Genomic DNA, 21,727 nt, shown 5'->3' on the forward strand with positions numbered 1-21,727 from the left:
TGAGATCAACCAGTTCAAGTTGGTCTCAGTCACTCAGCAATTGGACCACACTTATTGGCTCATCTCTCTCTTAAATGACTGTTTCTATCCTTCAAAAGAGTGTGAACTGTCTGCTGTCTTTATCCAGTTTGAACTTCAATGGATGCTGATCCACTGTGACCCACTCCGACCCAGCAGAGAAACTTGCCATGAGCTGCCAGCAAGGATAACGGTGAGTCCTCCTCCACCTGCAAAGGCCACTTCCACACCCAGCTCTCCATCCTGCCTCTCCACTCTCTACTAAAAGTCCAGGCTTTGCTGTACTGATCTGATAGATATGAAGAAAGCACAGGTCCCACCCACAGCATGGAGGGTAGAAACCACCAGGGGTGTCTGATTCTACATTTGGTCGCTTACTGCCTTCCAAAACATCCCTCCAAGAACGCGGAGGGTCTGCTTATCGCTCACAATGGCGCACAGGCAGCTAAGGAGGCTCCGATGACAGCCAGAGGCGGCACCGGGGCGGGTGGGCGGAGGCAGAGCCGCGCTCTCGGGCCTGGCCTGGGCAGCGCCGGAAAGGGTTAAGGGGGACTGTTGTCATTTTATCCTCCTCCCGGCCCGCAAGCTCTCCTCCAATCCCCAGGACCCTCTCTAGGGCCATTCATAAACAGAAGGACCGTAAGCCTCCCCGGCCGCCGCACCTTTGCAACCGCTAATCCCGGGGGCGCTTTTTTTTTTTTTTTTTTTTGCGGGGGCAGAAGTACCCCTTTATGCGTGTGGGGTCCGGAAGCCTAACCCAGCAGCCGGAGGCAGAGTCGGTCTCCGGGGTTAGCGGAGGGCGGTGGGTATGGCCTGGACGGCGCGGGACCACGGGTTCCTAGGGCTGCGACTGCTGCTGTCAGGGCTCTGCTTGTGCGCCGCTCAAGTAAGTGGCGCGCGAGTTTGGGGTGCGGGTGGAGGGCTCCTTCTCACTTTCTCCCCATCTTTTTCTTCACCAGCCCAGCCAGACTCCCGAGCAGGTAAGCTGGGGGCGAGCAGGGTGTGCACGTCCCCAGAGCATTTAGGTAAAGTGGGGGCCCAGCCGTCGAGGGAGCGGCGGGGGAGGCTGGGAGCGTCCCCGGGGATGCTCCTCCCGGCCTCCAGGCCGGAGCACCTGCAGCGGCTACCGTGCGAGCTGGGGACCCCGGATGACCCATCGGTCTGGGAAAGGACGCCTCCGGCAACCCAGGACCTCACGCTGCAGGCTCAGACGCTGAAGGCCATGGTGTCTCGAGACCGGGGCTTAATTTTTAGCTTGGTTTCCTCTTACCGCCCTCCCCCCTCCCCTGGTCACATTCTACGGCTGGCCAGGGAAGGCAGGAATCCAGGCAGGCGGCCCAAAGCTCCCTCTCCCGCCGTCTAGCCCGAGGTGGCAGCACTAAACCATGCGTCCTGCTGGCGGTGCCCGCCGCGCGGGGATGGGCACTGGCGGCCTTGGCTCTCATCCAACTTCCAGCAGCTTCCCCAGGAGTCCCGCGTCGCCCCCTCCCGCGCGCGCCACAGGACGCAGCGGGGGCGGGGGAGCACAGCCGGGGTTTGCGGTTTCACTGACAAAGACCCTATTGTAACCTGTCTGGTCATTGCAGTTTAGAAAAACAAAGTTTTCCTTGATGAAAGAAGCTTTCTTTTTTTCTTTTAAATTTAGAAGGGGGGGGGGGGGGGAGGATAGCCCGCATTCCCTAAACAGCGTGCTTTACGCTTAGACACCACCAGCCCCTCCAGCACCGTCGGGGTTTAGCTGTTTGCAAGCGATAAAAAGGGTCACTCCTTAGGGTCAGCCTGAAATTTGGTGTAGTTCTGAAGCGAGGTGCAAAGACCTCATGCAAGGGAGTGTCGCTGCAGGTAAATCTGAACCGAGGCCAGGAGCTCGCCGGGTTTCAGGGCTCCTTTGCCCTCTCCCTCCCCAGTCTTTTCCTCAAGAGTATTCTGCTCAGATTTCCACTGGACGGGGAGAGATGTACAGAACGATACTGTAATCGATCTGACGTGGAGCACCTCCATTCTTAGCTGTTCCTTTTCAGGAACAAACATTGACTTGGCAATTACTGATGCAATCGAGGTATTCAGTGACCACCATTTTCATTACCGAATCCCTTTAAAAAGGAGGCGTCAGGCCCTCCTTCACGACCCCCTTTTGGGTTAGTGCACTCTGTAGAGGGGAGGCCCCGTGAACCCTTTCCTCACTCTGGGGGCCTACGTGCAGCTCTGAACCCACTGTTGAGCCTGTCCAGAACGTGGCAGAGCCGAAGCTACCTGCCCTAGCCGGGAAGCTCGATACACGTATATTATACTGGGTTTCCAGCCCCGGCCTCCACGGGGAGGCGTCTCTGTGGTGCGGAGGTGGGGGCCTCAGGACCCCGCGCGCATTTTCTCCTTGGTGCTCAACGTGCTCCACTAACCCGAGTGTGCTGTTCTTGTCAGAGAGGTCCCCCAGGCGAGCAGGGTCCCCCCGGGCCTCCGGGCCCTCCTGGAGTCCCCGGCATCGACGGCATCGACGTAAGTTTCTCTCTCCAGCCCTTCTGTTCTTGAGTCTCGCCCTTTCCTACTTTCTTCAGAGGCTCGGGGCTTCTTTATTGAGAGGGCAAGTTGCCCCCCACCCAAAGGCAGGATTGGACATGGGTGACAGTCGGGGGTTGGACCTTAAAAGATTAGCGATTTTCGGAGGGGGGTGGTTGACCCCCGCCAGTCATGAACCTCCAGCATTACTCCGTCCCTGTCCCCATCTGTATGCACGCGTGGGGTTCTCCCAACCGGGTTCCTAGTGCCTCACAGACTGCTCTCGCCTTCTCTCCCACCCCTCCAGGGTGACCGAGGCCCAAAGGGTCCCCCAGGCCCCCCGGTAAGTTGATCAACGCGTTCACACCCCACTCCCTTCGTTAAGACGCGGTTTGCAGCCGCGTGTGTCCAAAGAGTCTCACCTTTGCAACCTTTTCTCTCCCTGCCTCTCCTTCCCCTCCCCGCTCAGGGTCCTCCTGGAGAAACGGGGAAGCCTGGCGCTCCTGGCAAGCCTGGTACGCCAGGCGCTGACGTGAGTAGTGTGTGTGTGTGTGTGTGTGTGTGTGTGTGTGTGTGTGGAGGAGGAGGGGGGAGGGGGAGGGACGCAGAGTGCTGGAGGGGTACTGGGTGGGAGTGGGGGCGGGAGACCCAGCTGAATTGGCCTGGCTGGAACCGAGGCGGCAGTTTTCTGCAGTGGGGCCTGTGAGGGTGGAGACACATCATACCCCAAGGCTCCCCAGGGGCTGCAGGCAGCGCTGGCATTTCCTCCTTTCAGGAAAGAGCAAATGGGTACCGGGTTCCTGCACAGACTGTGCGCTCTGCTCGCCCGTGAACTCTCAGCCCCACCCCCTCTCAGAGGGTGCCCGGAGCCGGTGGAGATGAACTCTTTACTGGTCTCTGCTAGGGCTTCGCAGCAAGGTGTCTTTGCTCTGGTCTTTTTACTGTCATTCCCTAGATTAATTCAGAAGAAGAGCCTCAGGCAGGGAAATAAGCAGAGAAAAAAAAAAAAAAAGAAAAGAAAAGAAAAGAAAAAAAGAGGAATGAGCTTGAGAGGAGGCCCTGAAGTGAGTGAGGATGTCTGAGGATGGGGTAGGGGCAGGGAAATGGTCAGCAAACATGAAATAGGAAATTCAAAGCTAGTTTTCTCTCTTTCTTGGGTGTTTTCTTAGCTGGCCTCACTGACAAAAGTAAGCTGGCTAGAATTGCTTGAAGATTAGGAACCAGCAAACTTTCCCCGTTGCAGGAAGCATACTGAGTTGTGTGGTAAACCTAACACTAAATACAGTGATGTTTCTCTGGAAAAAAACGACTTCAGGACTCTCGGCACCTCCTGTCTCCAGGCACTCAGCTAATACTGACTGAGTTCCCAGTACAGGCTGGTCCTGGACGTGGTGGAGACACAAAGGGAAGTGAGGTGTGGCGTCTCTTCTCAGAGGAGAGGCAGTGGTGTATCTAAGTTATCCTTCAGGTTCACTTCATGTCGTTTCCCTAAACTGAAGATTATTCTAACTCAAAGGAAGCATCTGAAAACCTATGATTGTTATTTCAAAATTTTTTTTACTAGAGTTTAAGACAGATCTTTCATGTTGAGAAAAGAAAAATAACTAGATTTCAACAGTTATTAAGATGCTTTTTATCATCCTGCCTGGTTGGCTCAATGGTAGAGCATCTGCCTTGGGTGTGGATGTCCCGGGTTCGATTCCTGGTCAGGGCACACAGGAGAAGCACCCATCTGCTTCTTTACCCCTCTCCCTCTCGCATCTCTTTCTCTCCCTTTCTTCCCCTCCCATAGCCATGACTTTTTGGAGTGAGTTGACCCCCAGCACTGAGGATGGCTCTATGGCCTCTGCCTCAGGCCCTAAGAACAGCTTTGTTGTTGAGCAACTGAGCAACGCCCCAGATGGGCAAGAGCATTGTCCCCTAGTGGGCTTGCTGGGTGGATCCAGGTTGGGGCACATGTGGGAGTCTGTCTTTGCCTGCCTTCCTTTCACTGAATAATAATAATAATAATAATTATTATTATATTAACAAAAGATATACTTTATCAAATTATTATAATCAGGGTATTTATCTATAGTATTGATGCTTTAGAACATGGACTTTTACATTTCAAAGCATCTAGTTTGAACTTTCTTTGCATGCAAAGTGACAGTGGCTCTGAAGGACTAATATTTGTACAATATAAACTGAAATTATATGGCTTAGCTGTCAAACTCTTCTCAGAAACACTCTGACTGACTTGAAACAGTCACATAATAAAAAAGTCTGAAAAATACAAGGCCACTAAATAAACTAGTAGCCCAATATAGGTTGGATTTGCTTCTGAATTCTCTTTGATACTTAGATCTGACTTGTTTTGTGTGAAAAGAAATTTTATAATTGAATTTATTATTATTATTATTATTAACTTTTGTGGTGGTTGAAGTACCTGGAGTCTTGTCTCAGACACAAGGCTAGACTCAAATCTGTGCCTTCATTTTACAGTCTGATGTAGCATGAAGACAATAACTGGTTTTGCTTTATAACTTCTCTACTTAAATAGAGATTTTGGATAAACAAATGAAAGTACTTCAAAATCTTCAGAAGTACAATGTAAATAACAATTACAAGTATTTTTTCTTTGTCTATAATTGCAGTACTATAGCACAGAACAAACCAGATTTTCAAAGTTAAAAAAATGTAAGAGCGAGGCTTCTAGTTGAACTTTGATCCTGGGAGGTTCTTAGGGAGAAGCTGATGAGGGCATTGAACCAGTCTCCTGGGACTGAGAAGGAAAGCAAGAGAAAAAGAGAAAGGAAAGAGAGAAAGCATTAAGAAATCCGTGTATGTGCCAGTAGTGTAGGCATTTCCTAGAACTAAGCCAAATTTTAAACTATACTAACTTGCATTTGTGTAGAATTTTTTTTTTCAAACACCCTCACAAATATCATTTCCCTTAACCTTACAACAACCTGGAGAGCAGGTTTGGCTAATATTCTTCACAGATAAGGAAACTAAATAATTATGAGCACAGTAATTTCCTTGGGGACGAAGAGTCATTTAGTGGCTAAGATACTGACCCCTTCCCTCCCAAAAAAAACACCAGATTTCTTGGGTTTTCGACTTACTCTCTCTTTCCAGATAGTTTTGCTTTATTTAGATACAAATGAGGCTCTCTTTTTTTTTTTACACTTTAAAAATATTTATTTTATTGATTTTAAGCAGCAAAAGAGAGAGAGGGACAGGAATATCAATCTGTTCCTGTATGTGCCCTGACCAGGGATCGAACAGGCAGCCTCTGTGCTTCGGGACAGTGCTCTAACTAACTGAGCTATCTGGCCAGAGCACAAATGAGGTTCTTAAATAGATGAATACTCAGAGAAAACAAAGAGAAAAAGAGTAATAGTGGTTTTTTAGTATTTGAATTACTAATCAAGAAAAATGATATGGATAATTCAATGGATAATAAAGACAATTTATAATTGATATTTTGTAATTATTTATAAATGTTTCTGTGGTTCATGTTCACCAAAATATGAAATGGAGCCACATGAGACTTATAAAATCTTAGCTTAAAAGTTTTCTTACTTCACCCTTTGGCTCATTTGACATTTTAAACAAATTGTTTACTCTAAATTAAAAATAGACACCAAGAATAAGGAAATATCAGTAATTAGATCAGAGCTTGCTGTTTGTTTGTCCCTGGACGTAAGAAAGTAGAAAAGCTTCAATAATCTTTTCCTCCTGGGAGGTTGGGTGAAAAGCTCCAACCTCTTTGTTTTCTGCTCTTTGGTTCATTGCAAAGCTGTATTTTTTGGTAATGTTAACATGTGGTTAACATTAACAAAATATTAGCATTACCAGAAGATGTTTGGAAGAATCTAAAAGGAACATAGTTTAAAGGTAATTATCCTAAGTTAAGTGGATTTTTGACAGAAGAAGTGAAAGAGTCATGGCAGCTATGCTTGTCGAACTAAGTGTTGAGTGTCCAGACCTGAGTCGTTGGAATGCTAGAGGAAACTGAAGGCGGGTGTGCCCTGCCAAGCAGCAGTGTGGGAGTTCAGAACACAGTCAGCTTCAATATCCTCCTATACTGTATAGAACTTTATCTTCATAAACACATATAAATGCATTTCTTTCAGTCATGGATAATGTATTCCTCTTTTATTTCTTTGATAAGTAAGAATTATTGTGAATTAAAATTATACATGGTAAATGTAAATACGAGGAAAAATACATATACGATCTCTCCTGGTAAGACTAGGTTTTCTCCCTTATACACATGTAAAATTAGAGAAGTCAAAGCTTGCTTATAACCTTGCATCCAAAGGACCACTGTGTAACTATCATCAATAATATCAATAGAAATATTATATATATATATTTTGTTGTTGTTGTTGTTGTTGTTCTTTATTTTTCTGAAGCTGGAAACAGGGAGAGACAGTCAGACAGACTCTCGCATGCGCCCGACCGGGATCCACCCGGCACGCCCACCAGGGGCGATGCTCTGCCCACCAGGGGGCGATGCTCTGCCCCTGCGGGGCATCGCTCTGCCGCGACCAGAGCCACTCTAGCGCCTGGGGCAGAGGCCAAGGAGACATCCCCAGCACCCGGGCCATCTTTGCTCCAATGGAGCCTTGGCTGCGGGAGGGGAAGAGAGAGACAGAGAGAAAGGAGGGGGGGGTGTGGAGAAGCAAATGGGCACTTCTCCTATGTGCCCTGGCCGGGAATCGAACCCGGGTCCCCCGCACGCCAGGCTGACGCTCTACTGCTGAGCCAACCGGCCAGGGCCTATATATATATATTTTAAAAGATTTTATTTATTGATTTTACAGGGGTTGGGGGAGAGCTACAAGTATCAATTCATATTTGCTTCACTTTAATTGTTCATTGATTGCTTGTTGCTTGTTATATGTACCTTGACCAGGCAAGCCCAGGATTTCAAACCAGTGACCTCAGTGTTTCAGGTCGATCCTCTATCCGTTGCACCACCACAGGCCAGGTTCAATAGAAACATTCCTAGAGATACTGTTAGCTGTGGCATGCTCAGCAAGCTCTGTCAAACAATATTTTATTTATTCTTATAGCATGCATCTAAGATAGGAAGAACAAGAATTAGAATTAAATTCTAGAATTATGGTTAAACCATGCCATTTTTTACAGGAAAGAGGTTAGATCATATTCTAAGTATATACACTATTATCCTTGGCAGATGTTATATAATTAGCATAGTGAGTTACCAAGAAATTATTCTGAAAGATCAGTGTAAGTAGAAAAAGGCACTGAAGAAATGTGAGGGGTGAAATATAGTGCTTATGGTTAATATCTAGATTTTTTTTGTTTGTTTATTTGCAGAACCCTTTCTGAATGAGGTCAAAATCTCTCAGGTGGCAGGAAACATATCTTATACTTCATGTGAACTCTTCACAGAGTCTAGAACAGTGCTGACCTATAATAATGATGATAATATGAGTAGCTAACATTTATTTAGGGCTTTCTCTGCCAGGCACTGTTATAGGAACTTTGTATATAATATCCCGTTTAATCTTTAAAACTGCCATACGAGGTAGATATTATTATACCTATTTTGCAGATTAGAAAACTGAGGCACTGTAGAGTTAAGTAACTTGTGAATGGTTACACAGCTATTAAAGTCGCAGAGCTGGGATTTGAACCAAAAATGAAGATGATGTGGAGAGACAAGTGTAATATCCCTCCACTGAACAGGCTGATCTAAATTAATTTATTCGATAGTCATGCATTGAGATGTCAGGGCACTGTGCGAACATGGAATGGACACACAGCTCTTGTCCTCGTGGAGTTTTGTAGTTTCCTACATAGCTATTTCACAAGAGTCCACTGTTTAACACCGGACACCAGAATACATTTTTAACTTAAGTCAAAGAACTTCCTAGGGACAGACATCTTTATCATGTCTGATGGAAGATAATAAATAAGAAGTGACCTAAAAAAAAAAAAGTAACCTGGAAACAGCCTCCAGGTCAGGGGTCCCCAAACTTTTTACACAGGGGGCCAGTTCACTGTCCCTCAGACTGTTGGAGGGCCGGACTATAAAAAAAACTGAACAAATCCCTATGCACACTGCACATATCTTATTTTAAAGTAAAAAAACAAAACGGGAACAAATACAATATTTAAAATAAAAAACAAGTAAATTTAAATCAAGAAACTGACCAGTATTTCAATGGGAACTATGGACCTGCTTTTGGCTAATGAGATGGTCAATGTGCTCCTTTCACTGACCACCAATGAAAGAGGTGCCCCTTCCGGAAGTGCTACGGGGGCCGCATGTGGCCCGCGGGCCGTAGTTTGGGGACCCCTGCTCCAGGTTATTATGGAACCATGTCTGCTTTCTTATTGTGCAGCTGAAATTCTACCATTTATAGAAGCCACTGCCCTCTAATTTTGTCAGTTATTCAAGTAACAGATTGATGATGATTAGTGGGCTGTGCGTGTGTGGGAACTGACTGGGATTGGTATCAGAGGACATATACTTAAAATGAGAATCAGAGGTTCCATTAGTCAAACATGCCCTGAGGTTTCGAACAGTTTATCTGCCATATGCTTCCAGAGAGGGTTCCTGGATGGATGGGTTTGTTTGCTGAAATACAAAAGCCACCGTTCCATTACCGTCGTAGGTGCTCAGCAACTAAGATGTTGGGCCTTGTTCCCAAATTACACTGTTGCGATTAGATGGCAGTGATTGAAAAACAGTCAGTCAAAAATTCTTTTGTGTGTTTAATAATTTTCTTCGTTGGCACATTTCCAGTAATTAGTATTTTCAACTAGTTTTTTTTTTTAATTTCCTTTGATTTTGTTTATGGAGTTGTGAAGGAAATCGATTGATGTAGAGAAATATAGAAATGGTAGCCAGTGAACTAGTTTTTTATTTAAATTACATGAAAGCATTTTATTGATAATTATGCAGAGTATGACAGATTAAATATGGATTTTGATGATTCATTTAAAATCCATATTTTAAATTATAATCCTTATTTTAAACCCTATAAGTAGGGTTTTTATAATTTCAAGGAATCCTTTCCTTGATTAATATCATTTGAGTCTTTTACAAAACCTTTTTTTTTTTTTTGCAAGAGAGAGAGAGAGGGACAGACAGTGAGGCAGAGAGATGAGAAGCATCAATTCTTCGTTACAGCACCTTAGTTGTTCATTGATTGCTTTCTCATATGTGCCTTGACCAGCGGGCTCCAGCCATGTCAGTGTCAGTGACTCCTTGCACAAGCCAGGGACCTTGGGCTCAAGCAAGCGACCTTGGACTTCAAGCCAGTGACCATGGGGTCATGTCTATGATCTCATGCTCAAGCTGGTGACCCCGTGTTCAAGCTGGCAACCTTGGGGTTTCAAACCTATGTCCTCAGTATCTCAGGTTGACACTATCCACTGTGCGACAGCCTGGTCAGGCTTTTTAAAAAAAATTTAAGCACAAGAGAGGGTCAAAATCTTTAAAATGGGTTTTATAAGATATTTATAAAATCATGAATGGATGTATATGTACCTATATGTACATATATACAGATACGCATACACATATTTATCTTCAGCAAGGCATAATTTCAAGATTACATTATAAATGACAAGATCTAAAAGAGTGAATAAAAAATAAAAAATATAAAAATGCAAAAATTCACCAAATAGGGAAATTCAGTGTACACATTGTGTTATCATGTCTTTTTCTAAAATCTATTTTTTATGGAGAATGATGATATAATAAGTACTAGTAGGGATAATGAAAATACTTCAAAGCCATGCTTCAATAACCACTTTAGTATTAAATATGATAGTTATAAATGTGTTTTATAGTAACTGGCTTAAATTCTGTATATGAAGTGACACACATGAAACTATATATTTGATTATAGCTGTTTTTACTAATGAAGATAATGTAGAAATATACATGCTCTCAAATGTTTCAACTTTAAAAGTTGATGTTCTTAAATAAGGTATTATCATTGCTGGATGGCCATGGGGCTTTATTTAGGTAGCTGTAAGGTAATAATGAGATTGAGTATTTTTAAGTCCTACTGAAGGAATGTTTTGTTAACTCTCAAGGCATTATGAGAGAGTTATAGAGACATATTGTATTTTTATTTTATAACTAAAGTGAAAGAGGTACATAAACATGGGTAAGTTGCAGAGCCGAGACCTGTTGTTCCATTAGATTTAGCTGTTAGAGTGCTGTAATTGTTATTGCATTTTTTTTCAAAGCAATAACAAAAAATACTAAATTATTAAATCCTGTGATAATGCAGTTAGCGGGATATTAGAAATATAATAAAATTTATCAATAGAAAGTAAGTGGCAGGTGGCATGTTAATCATTACCTTTGAGTAAGAATATAGAAGAGCATTTCTTAATAAATAATATGAAATTATCCACTTAATGGTTTGCCTAAGGATGCTATAGTAACTCGAATATCATCTTGTTTGTTAGGGATTAACAGGACCTGATGGATCCCCTGGCTCTGTTGGACCAAGAGGACAAAAAGTAAGTTAGCCATTTGGTATTAATTGGTGGTACTAATTAAATGCTGAAGTATCATTTTATTGTAATGAATGCAAGCCAACTAACAGATTAGTTGCGAAGCAGCTGAAATATACTGTTCAACTAAAATTATATTTTAACTGGGTTAAATTAAGAACACCCAGATGGAGTGCTTTAATGATTTTAATATTGATGCAGTTTGCATATTTACATATTTATGCTATGAAGAGTTAAGTACAATGAAGCTATTTTTATTTTTAGGGAGAACCGGGTGTGCCGGGATCTCGTGGATTTCCAGTAAGTGCATATGAGGCCTCAGAATTGAACATCTGACTTTAGGTAAAATTCTGCCATTGTGAGAATTTTAAATGCAATTTTCTACATAATATACCTCACAAAGACATTTATGGTAAGTATTCTGAGTATGAGCAGAAAACTTTTAGAGAAATTTACATGTACAGTATAAAATACATGTCTTTTTGCGGGTAGTTTTCCCCAACAGAGGACTCCTCCTCCACCTGTGATAGAAAACGATTCTTTTTTTTTTTTTCTTTTTTTTTAAATTTTTTGTATTTTTCTGAAGCTGGAAAAGGGGAGAGATAGTCAGACAGACTCCCGCATGCGCCTGACTGGGATCCACCCGGCATGCCCACCAGGGGCGACGCTCTGCCCACCAGGGGGCGATGCTCTGCCCCTCCGGGGCGTCGCTCTGCCGCGACCAGAGCCACTCTAGCGCCTGGGGCAGAGGCCAAGGAGCCATCCCCAGTGCCCGGGCCATCTTTGCTCCAATAGAGCCTTGGCTGCGGGAGGGGAAGAGAGAGACAGAGAGGAAGGAGGAGGGGTGTGGAGAAGCAAATGGGCGCCTCTCCCATGTGCCCCGGCCGGGAATCGAACCCGGGTCCCCCGCACGCCAGGCCGACGCTCCACCGCTGAGCCAACTGGCCAGGGCCAGAAAACGTTTCTTGCATAACAATAGAAAGTCGAAGTAGTCAATGGCATCACACCACTTCCTTGACAACTGGTTTTATCTCTGATGAAATACCAGCCACTGGATATTATCATCTACCTGACTCCCTGCTAGTCTTGGCCTACATTGCACATGGGGCAGATCTGTATTCTTTCTACTGATAAGAGGGCTAGGTTCTCGGGCTGCTTTTTCTTTCTATTTTGCTGTTCATTCCTCTTCTGTGTTGTCATTAATCTGTATTTTTCCTCTTTGTGTTTTATTTGCTTTGTTTTCTTTGCCATATTTCAGCAAGCATCAACTTTTCTATGAAAGCCTATTTTCAGAAGTGAATAGTTTGCTGGTCTTTCTCTTATATTTTTTCAACTCAGAGCTCAACATTGTATAGTGATCCCTTAAAAAAATTTAGTGAAATTTATTGGTCATCTAAGTCCCTGATAATGAAATAACATTGGTTACTTTGGTATTTTCAAGTGTAACACTTTTAACCTCCTAAATTGATCCACATATTAAAATCTTTAAGTAGGAGTAAATTTTCAAAGGTTGCCTTGAAAATTTTCCACTTATCATTAAACACACTGCTCATGTGAAATTATTTCTTATTTTGGCTGCCTAAATAATTATAAGTAATAATATCATTATCAGAGGGTGTATATTTTAATTCCATTGGCTGCTTCATATATAGATATTTTAGAAAAGGAAGTCTGGATGAAAAGCTAACATGAATATGGTATCAGAGATAGCTGGGAATAAAAGCTAATCAAGCCAGTGCAAGAGAGAAAAGAGTAATGAGGAACCCCAGGGGGGAAAATTGAACTTGGAAAGCAAAGAGAGAAAAGAAGGGATTTTAGGCAGCTGATGTTCAGTTATTAGTTCAACAAGCTTATAGTTAGGCTTTATTCTCTACTAAGTCTTATATTAGAAATTGAGGCTTGGATGATGAATATGATGTGGTTTCAATCCTTAATTATACACAGTTTGGTGTTGCTAAAGAGATATAAAGTGTAAAAGAGAGGGAGATGGAATATGAGTTTTAAAATCAAATTTAGCATATTAAATTAGGATCCCATCATCGGTCATTTCAGGCCTGACAACATTTTACTTTTAATATCTACTGTATTTAGTGTCTGGAAATAGAGTCCTACTCTCAGAGAGAGTGTTTGGACCCCTTTTCATCCTCTGCCTGCCCGTGATAAATATATGTCCAAACATCACGTTATAAATTATAAAACATCACAGTATTGTTTTTAATGTAGGTTTCTTATAAAACACACAACAAATGAACAACTCTTTAAACTGTCAGGTTGTGATGTGCCTCCTTGTGAGTGGTGGTATGTTCTCCTGAAGACAAGCATGGATGGCTTCTTTATTTTAATTTTCTTAAAAAAAAAAAAACTTTGGAAAAAATGTTAGTGGTTAGCTTAGACATCAGAGGGATGCTTGAAGAGCTGGCACAAATTCTGCTTCCTTTTGAAGCAGAGTCATGTTTGCTTTTCTTTATCCATTGCTTTCGTTAGAATGAGCATCATATATTTATTTAGGATAGAGTTTAGAGTTTATTTTTGAATTGAGTTAGGCCTGTGTCCTTACGTATACTACATATAAATCACATAAACTAGTAATTTTTATTTTTGTATTTTAGGGCCGTGGTATTCCTGGACCCCCTGTGAGTATCATCTCTTGGTTTATTTTTACACAGTCTATAAAAATGGCCTATTTCTCAGATCTCAGCCTAACTCTCCAACTAAAATTCTATCTGGTGGTATTTATAGTGTCCCACTAATATGATCTTAGGTTGCTACTATGACAATACTCCTATTATGCTAAACAAAATATTTTAATAACCTAAGAAATTTCTGTTCTATTTTAACTAATTCAAATTTGGTCAAATTTTGCCAGAAACCAAAGCTAGCACAGATACATAATTTTAAGTCAGTTGTTGATCAGGTTGCATATTATTTGTGTTAGAGTGTAAAAACATTCACGAATCACCATGTCCCTTTAATTTGTTGACTTCAGGGTCCTCCTGGGGGAGCAGGTCTCCCTGGAGAGCTTGGCCGCGTTGGACCAATTGTGAGTACTACAGCGCTTTTGATAAACATTTGCTGATTTAATAGACGATGTTACTCGAAAAGGCAAGTTACCTTAACTGTATGTTATTCCCTGTATATCCAAAAAATGGCAAATGGATTTCAGTTCAGTTCATAATATTGATGGGGACAGGACCAAAGATAATAATGCTACCTTGTTTTTCTACAGTGAGAATAATTTTTCCCCAATTTTTTTTTTTTTTTTTTTGGTGACAGAGACAGAGTCAGAGAGAGGGCCAGATAAGGACAGACAGAGAGGAAGGGAGAGAGATGAGATTCATCAATACTTGGTTGTGGCACCTTAGTTGTTCATTGATTACTTTTTCATGTGTCTTTGACCGGGGGGCTACAGCAGACCAAGTGACCCCTTGCGCGACCCAGCGACCTTGGGCTCAAGCTGGTGAACCTTGCTCACGTCAGATGAGCACGCGCTCAAGCTGGCGACCTCGAGGTTTTGAACCTGGGTCTTCCATGTCCCAGTCCGACGCTCTATCCACTGCACCACCGCCTGGTCAGGCTTTCCCCAAGCTTTTAACAAAATTTCCTTCCCAATTTCCAGAATTAGTGATAAAGTCAGGAAGTGTCACCTCTATTTTACAGATTCAGCCAGAATTGGAGTCCAGTGGTTTTTTTTTTTATTAGACTCTGCATGAAATGAAAAGTGAATAGGTTAACATAATTACAATATATATTTATGTTAGGATCATTACATTATGATCAAATTAATAGAATTTAGTTTTAAGCAATAAAGAGCTGAACTTCATAGAAGAAATTATTGGAAATAAGTGCTTGATGCTAATATTCAATAAATATATTGAAAATGTTGAAGGACTGATGTTATATGAAAGATAGGTCATTGTAAAATTATTGTAATATGTGGTTCCTATCATACTAGGGGTATATATTATATATCTTTCTTGCTTACTGTTTGACAGATTTACTTACTGAACAACTGAATGAATACGAAATGATTACAAAGTCAAATGAATTCTAAGATGTTTTTGACTCCTTATAGAGAACACTAAGAAAAAAAACATGTCAGGAGTAAACTGAATAAACTCTGGATATTATGACTAATTGGAGTCCATTTTTGCTGAATGGCTTGTTTGAATATAGCCATCTTTGATCCTCTGTCCTAACTGCAAGAGGGTGCAGTGACAGGCCAGGTGACAGCTGGCCGATGACCAGCACCAGGTAGAATCTGGCAGTGCAGACATTCACCTTCCATTTTACAGCCTCAGGCTGGGCGCAAGCCTTCTCTTGCTGTCCTTGGATGGATGGCACTAGCAGAATTGTTCGTTCAGTTCCCCTGCAAATTAGCTAGAAAAATACATGGTGCTTCCAGTTTGTTTCCAGGGCAGAGAAAGTGATCATTTTATAGAGAATTGGTTTTGTTTTTCCCCCTAAGTCTTCCGCTGCCTTATTTTACTACTTTAGTAAGACCCAAATGCCTTTATTCTTCTGGTTTTGTGAAGCTGATTGGATTATGGGCCACCATTCATTTTGGTGACAGAGCTATGCTCTGTAGGGGTTTCTAGCAATATTGTCTCATGCCTCACCAGTTTTATGCACTGTGTTTTTTGACATGTATAAATATATAACCATTGTGTCACCATTTTCAAACAACTTAGGGTGACCCTGGGAAAAGAGGACCTCCTGGCCCCCCTGGGCCACCAGGACCCAGTGTAAGTTATTTGAAACTTGAATTTCTTTGCATCTGGGAGTTGAGATTAAAGAAATTTAAGAACTAAAAAATAAAACTAACTATTAATGGAACCATTGTCCTACAATTCTAAAATAGCTCCCAACTTTTTTCACCCATTCAGAACATGGTTATTGTTAGGCCAGAAAAGTAGAAAAATCACAATAATTTAAACGCTGGTTTTCATAGAGGATGGCTTACTCATTATATTTGAAGTCCTTTGAAGTTTGTGACTCAAGTGCTAAAAATTTGAACATATGAAAGGAACATTTTCAAATGAACTAGTTTTTACAAAGGATTATACAATAAGCAATTAAAAATAGAAGTTTAAGTAAGGAATGATACATATTTTAAATTTATGATTCTAAGTTCCCCATTGTTTTTATCCTGCCTCCCATTTCATCTCTCTTCAACACCCCTGAAAAAAATAATGTACTGCAATTTAGTGTTCTCAAAAGAAATGCACCCATAAACCAAGTTTTTAGAATATTAGTATATTTTATGCTTTTTGTTCCTTATATTTTATTGTATAAATCTGTTTAGTGTATTTTTGCCCAATGAACTTTCTATTATTAGTAGGGTTTTTTATTCAGTGAGAGGAGGGGAGGCAGAGAGGCAGATTTCCACATGTACCCTGACAGGGATCCACTCAGAAAACTCACTAGGGGGCAATGCTCTGCCCATCGAGGGTGTTGCTCTGTTGCTCAGCAACCAAGCTTTTCTTAGTGCCTGAGTTGGAGGCCATGGAGCCATCCTCAGTTCCTGGGGCCAACTTGCTCCAATCTAGCCATTGCTGGGCCAATGCTCTATCACTGAGCCAACCAGCCAGGCCTATTATTAGTAGTTTGAATGAAATATTTAGTTGCATTCTTAATTCTAATTTTTTTTTTTTAACTTTAGGGGACTATTGGCTTTCATGATGGAGATCCATTGGTAAGTTGTTTTCTTTTGAACAACATGCAGTTTTAAGTCAAAGACCATGTAATGTTCAGATGAATTCTCTTTCAAATGAGCTCACTGGAATATGCTTCATTTCTGTGTCTTACTTCATGCAGATGGCAGAGCCATCCATAGCACTAGTGGGCTAGTGGCTTGTATACACTCAGACTGTAATGGCTTTTCATTATAGAAATATCTTTGTTTTTTTTCACAATCTTTTACTTTATAATTAAGGCATTATTTTTCCTACTAGACCACAACAGTTTTAAAATATAGAAGTCAAATAATTCCCTTTGAGACTTGTATTACTTAAAGACTAATATGCAAGTGATGTTGGTAAACTGTGCTAAATGCAATCTTGGTTTGTTTGATGAAGAGATGTGACCCTCAGGATAGAGCTGTTCAGTGGGTACCAGTGTGTGTGTGCATGTGTGTGTGTGTGTGCGAGAGAGAGAGAGAGAGAGAGAGAGAGAGAGGGACAGAAGGATCAGGTAGTGGTATAATGGGTTATTTGGAAACATTTTATTTTTTTAATAAATTAATCTGAAGTATAGCAAAATATTAACATTTATTAAATCTGGATGGGGGACACATGTGGAAAGGGTTTTTTATAGTCTCCATACATTTCTGATTGAAAATAAAATAATAAAAACAAAAAAGGATAGTTCCAAGTTTTTTAATAAATATATTACATTGAGGTTCTGTAGCTGGAATTCCTAAAAAATACCATTTGTCACAAGCGGAGGCTCCAGTTTAAGCACCTGCTGTCTCTCTCTCTCTGGCAGTGTCCCAATTCCTGTCCACCAGGTCGCTCAGGATATCCAGGCATGCCCGGCATGAGGGTAAGAGAATGAGTTCCGTATTTTATTTTCAGAAGTGTTACCCATAGAGAAAACAGAGCCTTTCCTCTCAGCCCTGGCCTTCCCGGGGCAGAGACGCCGCTCGATGGAGCAGGCACGTCTCTGTTTGCTTATTCTGTGGATTTCCTGTGGTCCTTACTCAGTCCCAGCAATTCCTGCTGGTGTCCTGACAGGTCTTCTTCCCAAGACACAGAAGTTTGATTATACAGTGCTTTTGTTGTTCAGGGAAGAAATACTAAAGAAACATATTGGATTGAGAGACTTTAGAACACCAAGTTAAGGTTCGGAAGTGTGTGTTCTACAGAGGGTGGGGGGATTTGTGCTCATCATAAATTTGAAATAATTTTAGTTAAAAACATAGAAAAACTGTGCAAAATAGGCAAGGAAAGAGACATTCCAAAAGTGTTTTTCTTTTACTCTGCCATTATAATTTCTTCAAATTTTCCATAAAAATAAAAAAATAAAATGAATACCAAAGCTAGAATTAAATGGTTTTCTCTCCCTGGTCTGTGAGTCTGAAGGGATTTTGAAAATATCAGCCCAGTGGAGTTCTGCTATGATTTCAAATGCTCCAAGGCACTGGCTTTCCAATTCTGGTTTTCCCTAAGTTCAGTTTTGGTGGATTCACACAACTGCCTGGATTGGTGTCTTATTATTCACAAAGACTTGCACTCTTGAAACAAGAAATGAAAGCTCTGATAAACTTAAAGTTAGAACCTTCATTTCGCATTTGCTTCATGCAGCTGCCCAAAGCACATAGTTGCTTAGAACAGGTGTTCTAATAAAAAAAGATAGGAGTCTTTTCTCATGCTACACAGCTCTCACTGACTGCTCTTGAACGATTTCCCTTTGTGTACAAAAGAGGCAAGAAGCTGTGCAACTGGGAAGTCCACTTTTTATACCAGCCCTTCTCCACCTCCAGAAAGGAGATGGGTATAGAGGGGGCAGACGAGTTTCAGGGCTGTCACCTCAGGAAGTAAGTTACTAGGAAAGACGATACCCTTGATCCAACTGTGAGAGGAAGTTTGGGATGGAGGCATCTAGGGACTTACAGACAATGAATCATGTTCTGAACCAGGTAATTGAGTTTTTGTTATTCTAGAACAGTGTTTTTCTATCAACTAAAACTAATATGTAAAATGCGATATGTGAAAGTCACGTAATACATATGTCGTTATTAAGGTTATTGAAAGTAGTCACACAATCTTTCTCTTAGCAGCACATTGACACAGACTTGAGAAAGTAAGATCACGTTATGAGCCTTCTGACTGCTTTCTGTGCCAAACCCAATACAAGTATTCTTAATTTGTTTATTTGTCTATCTATTTATTTATTTTTGCATTTGTTAGGGCCATAAAGGGGCTAAAGGAGAAATTGGTGAGCCTGGAAGACAAGGTCACAAGGTAAGGACAATGAGTATTTAGTGGGTAAACTGTGACTAGGAGGTAGTGATCATTTTATTATAAGGAATTATAAAGCATGATGTTTTACCCTACCTTTTCAAATAATTGACAAGTTCTCAGTAGATGCATCGACAGTCTGGCTAAGCATAATATTCTAAGGTTGTTCAAATCCCAAAACAAAGAAAGCGCCATATTTCCATTCTTTCCTGAATTGCTACCCCCTGCTTTCCTTTTCAAATCAATCACACTCAGCTTTTTCTCTTGATGTTTCTGATAGTCAAATGTTACTCAGATACTTTTTGCACTCCACTAAACAGAATTTTTTGACAAGGATAAAGCTCTGACAAGCATTACCAAGAAGTTAATAACTGGCTGATGGCTTCTCATCTCAACTTCTGCAATGATTATTCTGTTTGTTTTGGACTTTATTTTACTGTAACTCAGATTTTGACCAATCTGAAAGTTAGCAGTAGGAGTTATGTTATTGTTTGGATAAAAATTTGGAAGCTATAGCACAACTTACACTGGGCCTGGCACGCCTTGCAGAAAAACCTAGGTTGAAATTTAAAGCAAAGTGGCTTGTTTGCCTCTTTTTCATCCACTAGTGTAAATATCCTTTAATTGTCTAAGAATTTGACTTCCTATAAAGTAGAACTTTTGTCTCCATTAGTTCTATAATATTTCCCAAAGTCAAACTGTTATTATTAATGCAGGTTATCTGGATTTTGTTGACTCTGTCCTTCTGGTTTTTTTATTGGGAAATGGCAGAAGATTAGTCTTCCTTTGGATGTTAAGAGCTAGAGAGACAGTTTATTAATATCTTTAGGCACTAATATCCTTGAACTCCTTAGTGAAAAAGAGTCTGTTGAACAATCTCAGGTAATCAGGATAAACGAGTCAATTTTCTGTACCTTATTACAGTTTGGACACTTATTTTTAAATTGTTTTTATTACTTAGGCTTTGAATAGTTAAGGTATTTTATTGATCTTGACTATAACAGATGGGTTCTTGATGAAAATAGAAAAATTATGAGTACTCTGGAAAATTTTCTGCATGCTTATTTTCCCATTGAATCTTAAAATTCATAATTTAAAATTTTCAACACATATTCGTTAAGTACCTGTTATATGTCAGGGTTTATTCTAACTGCTAGGGACACAGAAGTGAAAAAATATGTCCAATCATGGGGGACTGGCTAAATTAAGTATGACATATCCATATAATAGCATATTATCTAACCACAAAATAATAGGTGTGTAATAATATTAAATTGCTCCAAAAGATATTCCAAAGGTAATAGTTGTAGTAAAGCAGATATGAAGCAGTTATTATTTTTGATGTCATGTATCTTTTCCTTCTTCTTTTGGTGACCCCTTTTTTCTGGGGATGAAGGTGTTAATCAGAGTATCTCTCCACTTTCCCTTAAAACCAGTATTTTTGAGCCTGACCAGGTAGTGGCTCAGTGGATAGAGTGTCAGACTGAGATGCAGAAAGACCCAGGTTCAAGACCCTGAGGTCACTAGCTTGAGTGTGGGCTCATCTGGCTTGAGCAAAAAAGCTCACCAGCTTGGTTGGACCCAAGGTCGCTGGCTCGAGCAAGGGGTTACTCAGTCTGCTGAAGGCCCACGATCAAGGCACATATGAGAAAGCAATCAATGAACAACTAAGGTGTCGCAACAAAAAACTGATGATTGATGCTTCTCATCTTTCTTCATTCCTGTCTGTCCCTATCTATCCCTCTCTCTGACTCTCTCTCTGTCCCTGTAAAAAACAAACAAACAAACAAAAAAACCCCAGTATTTTTGATACCAATACAAGTTAATTATCTGGACTCTCAAATTTGTTTTGATTTTAGTGAGCAAATCGTTTTGGTGTGTGAGGTAACCAGCCAAACCTTTTATTGAAAAATTTTGAAAACTCTTTTAACTTATACATGTTTTGTCACTTAAAACTTTCAGTATTGTCTTTGAAAACTGACATAAGAAACAAGGATGACAATTTTTTTTTTTAATAAATTTTTATTAATGTTAATAGGATGACATTAATAAATCAGGGTACATATATTCAAAGAAAACATGTCTAGGTTATCTTGTCATTAAATTATGTTGCATACCCCTCGCCCAGAGTCAGATTGTCCTCCGTCACCCTCTATCTAGTTCTCTGTGCCCCTCCCCCTCCCCCTAACTCTCTCCCTCCCTCCCTCCTTGGTCCTCCCTCCCCCTACCCCTGGTAACCACCACACTCTTGTCCATGTCTCTTAGTCTCGTTTTTATGTTCCACCAATGTATGAAATCATGTAGTTCTTGTTTTTTTCTGATTTACTTATTTCACTCCATATAATGTTATCAAGATCCCACCATTTTGCTGTAAATGATCTGATGTCATCATTTCTTATGGCTGAGTAGTATTCCATAGTGTATATGTGCCACATCTTCTTTATCCAGTCTTCTATTGAAGGGCTTTTTGGTTGTTTCCATGTCTTGGCCACTGTGAACAGTGCTGCAATGAACATGGGGCTACATCTGTCTTTACGTATCAATGTTTCTGAGGTTTTGGGGTATATACCCAGTAGAGGGATTGCTGGGTCATAAGGTAGTTTTATTTGCAGTTTTTTGAGGAACCACCATACTTTCCTCCATAATGGTTGTACCACTTTACTGTCCCACCAACAGTGGATGAGAGTTCCCTTTTCTCCGCAGCCTCTCCAACATTTGCTATTACCCGTCTTGTTGATAATAGCTAATCTAACAGG

The 21,727-nt window shown here is 41.1% G+C and overlaps 1 protein-coding gene across 1 annotated transcript in view; it reads left to right on the plus strand.

Annotated features, from left to right (window-relative positions):
- Nucleotides 1-21,727, plus strand: part of COL9A1 (collagen type IX alpha 1 chain) — a 98,448-nt gene that overhangs the window by 25,966 nt on the left and 50,755 nt on the right. The window contains exons 7-19 of the mRNA XM_066360291.1: nt 128-211; nt 978-998; nt 2,440-2,514; nt 2,822-2,857; nt 2,984-3,046; nt 10,966-11,019; nt 11,278-11,313; nt 13,623-13,646; nt 14,000-14,053; nt 15,702-15,755; nt 16,673-16,705; nt 17,497-17,553; nt 18,921-18,974. Coding sequence (XP_066216388.1) covers nt 128-211; nt 978-998; nt 2,440-2,514; nt 2,822-2,857; nt 2,984-3,046; nt 10,966-11,019; nt 11,278-11,313; nt 13,623-13,646; nt 14,000-14,053; nt 15,702-15,755; nt 16,673-16,705; nt 17,497-17,553; nt 18,921-18,974 — 645 coding nt within the window. The remainder of the gene's footprint in view (nt 1-127; nt 212-977; nt 999-2,439; nt 2,515-2,821; nt 2,858-2,983; nt 3,047-10,965; nt 11,020-11,277; nt 11,314-13,622; nt 13,647-13,999; nt 14,054-15,701; nt 15,756-16,672; nt 16,706-17,496; nt 17,554-18,920; nt 18,975-21,727) is intronic.

This window comes from Saccopteryx leptura, chromosome 1 (genome assembly GCF_036850995.1).
Source record: "Saccopteryx leptura isolate mSacLep1 chromosome 1, mSacLep1_pri_phased_curated, whole genome shotgun sequence".
NCBI lineage: Eukaryota > Metazoa > Chordata > Mammalia > Chiroptera > Emballonuridae > Saccopteryx > Saccopteryx leptura.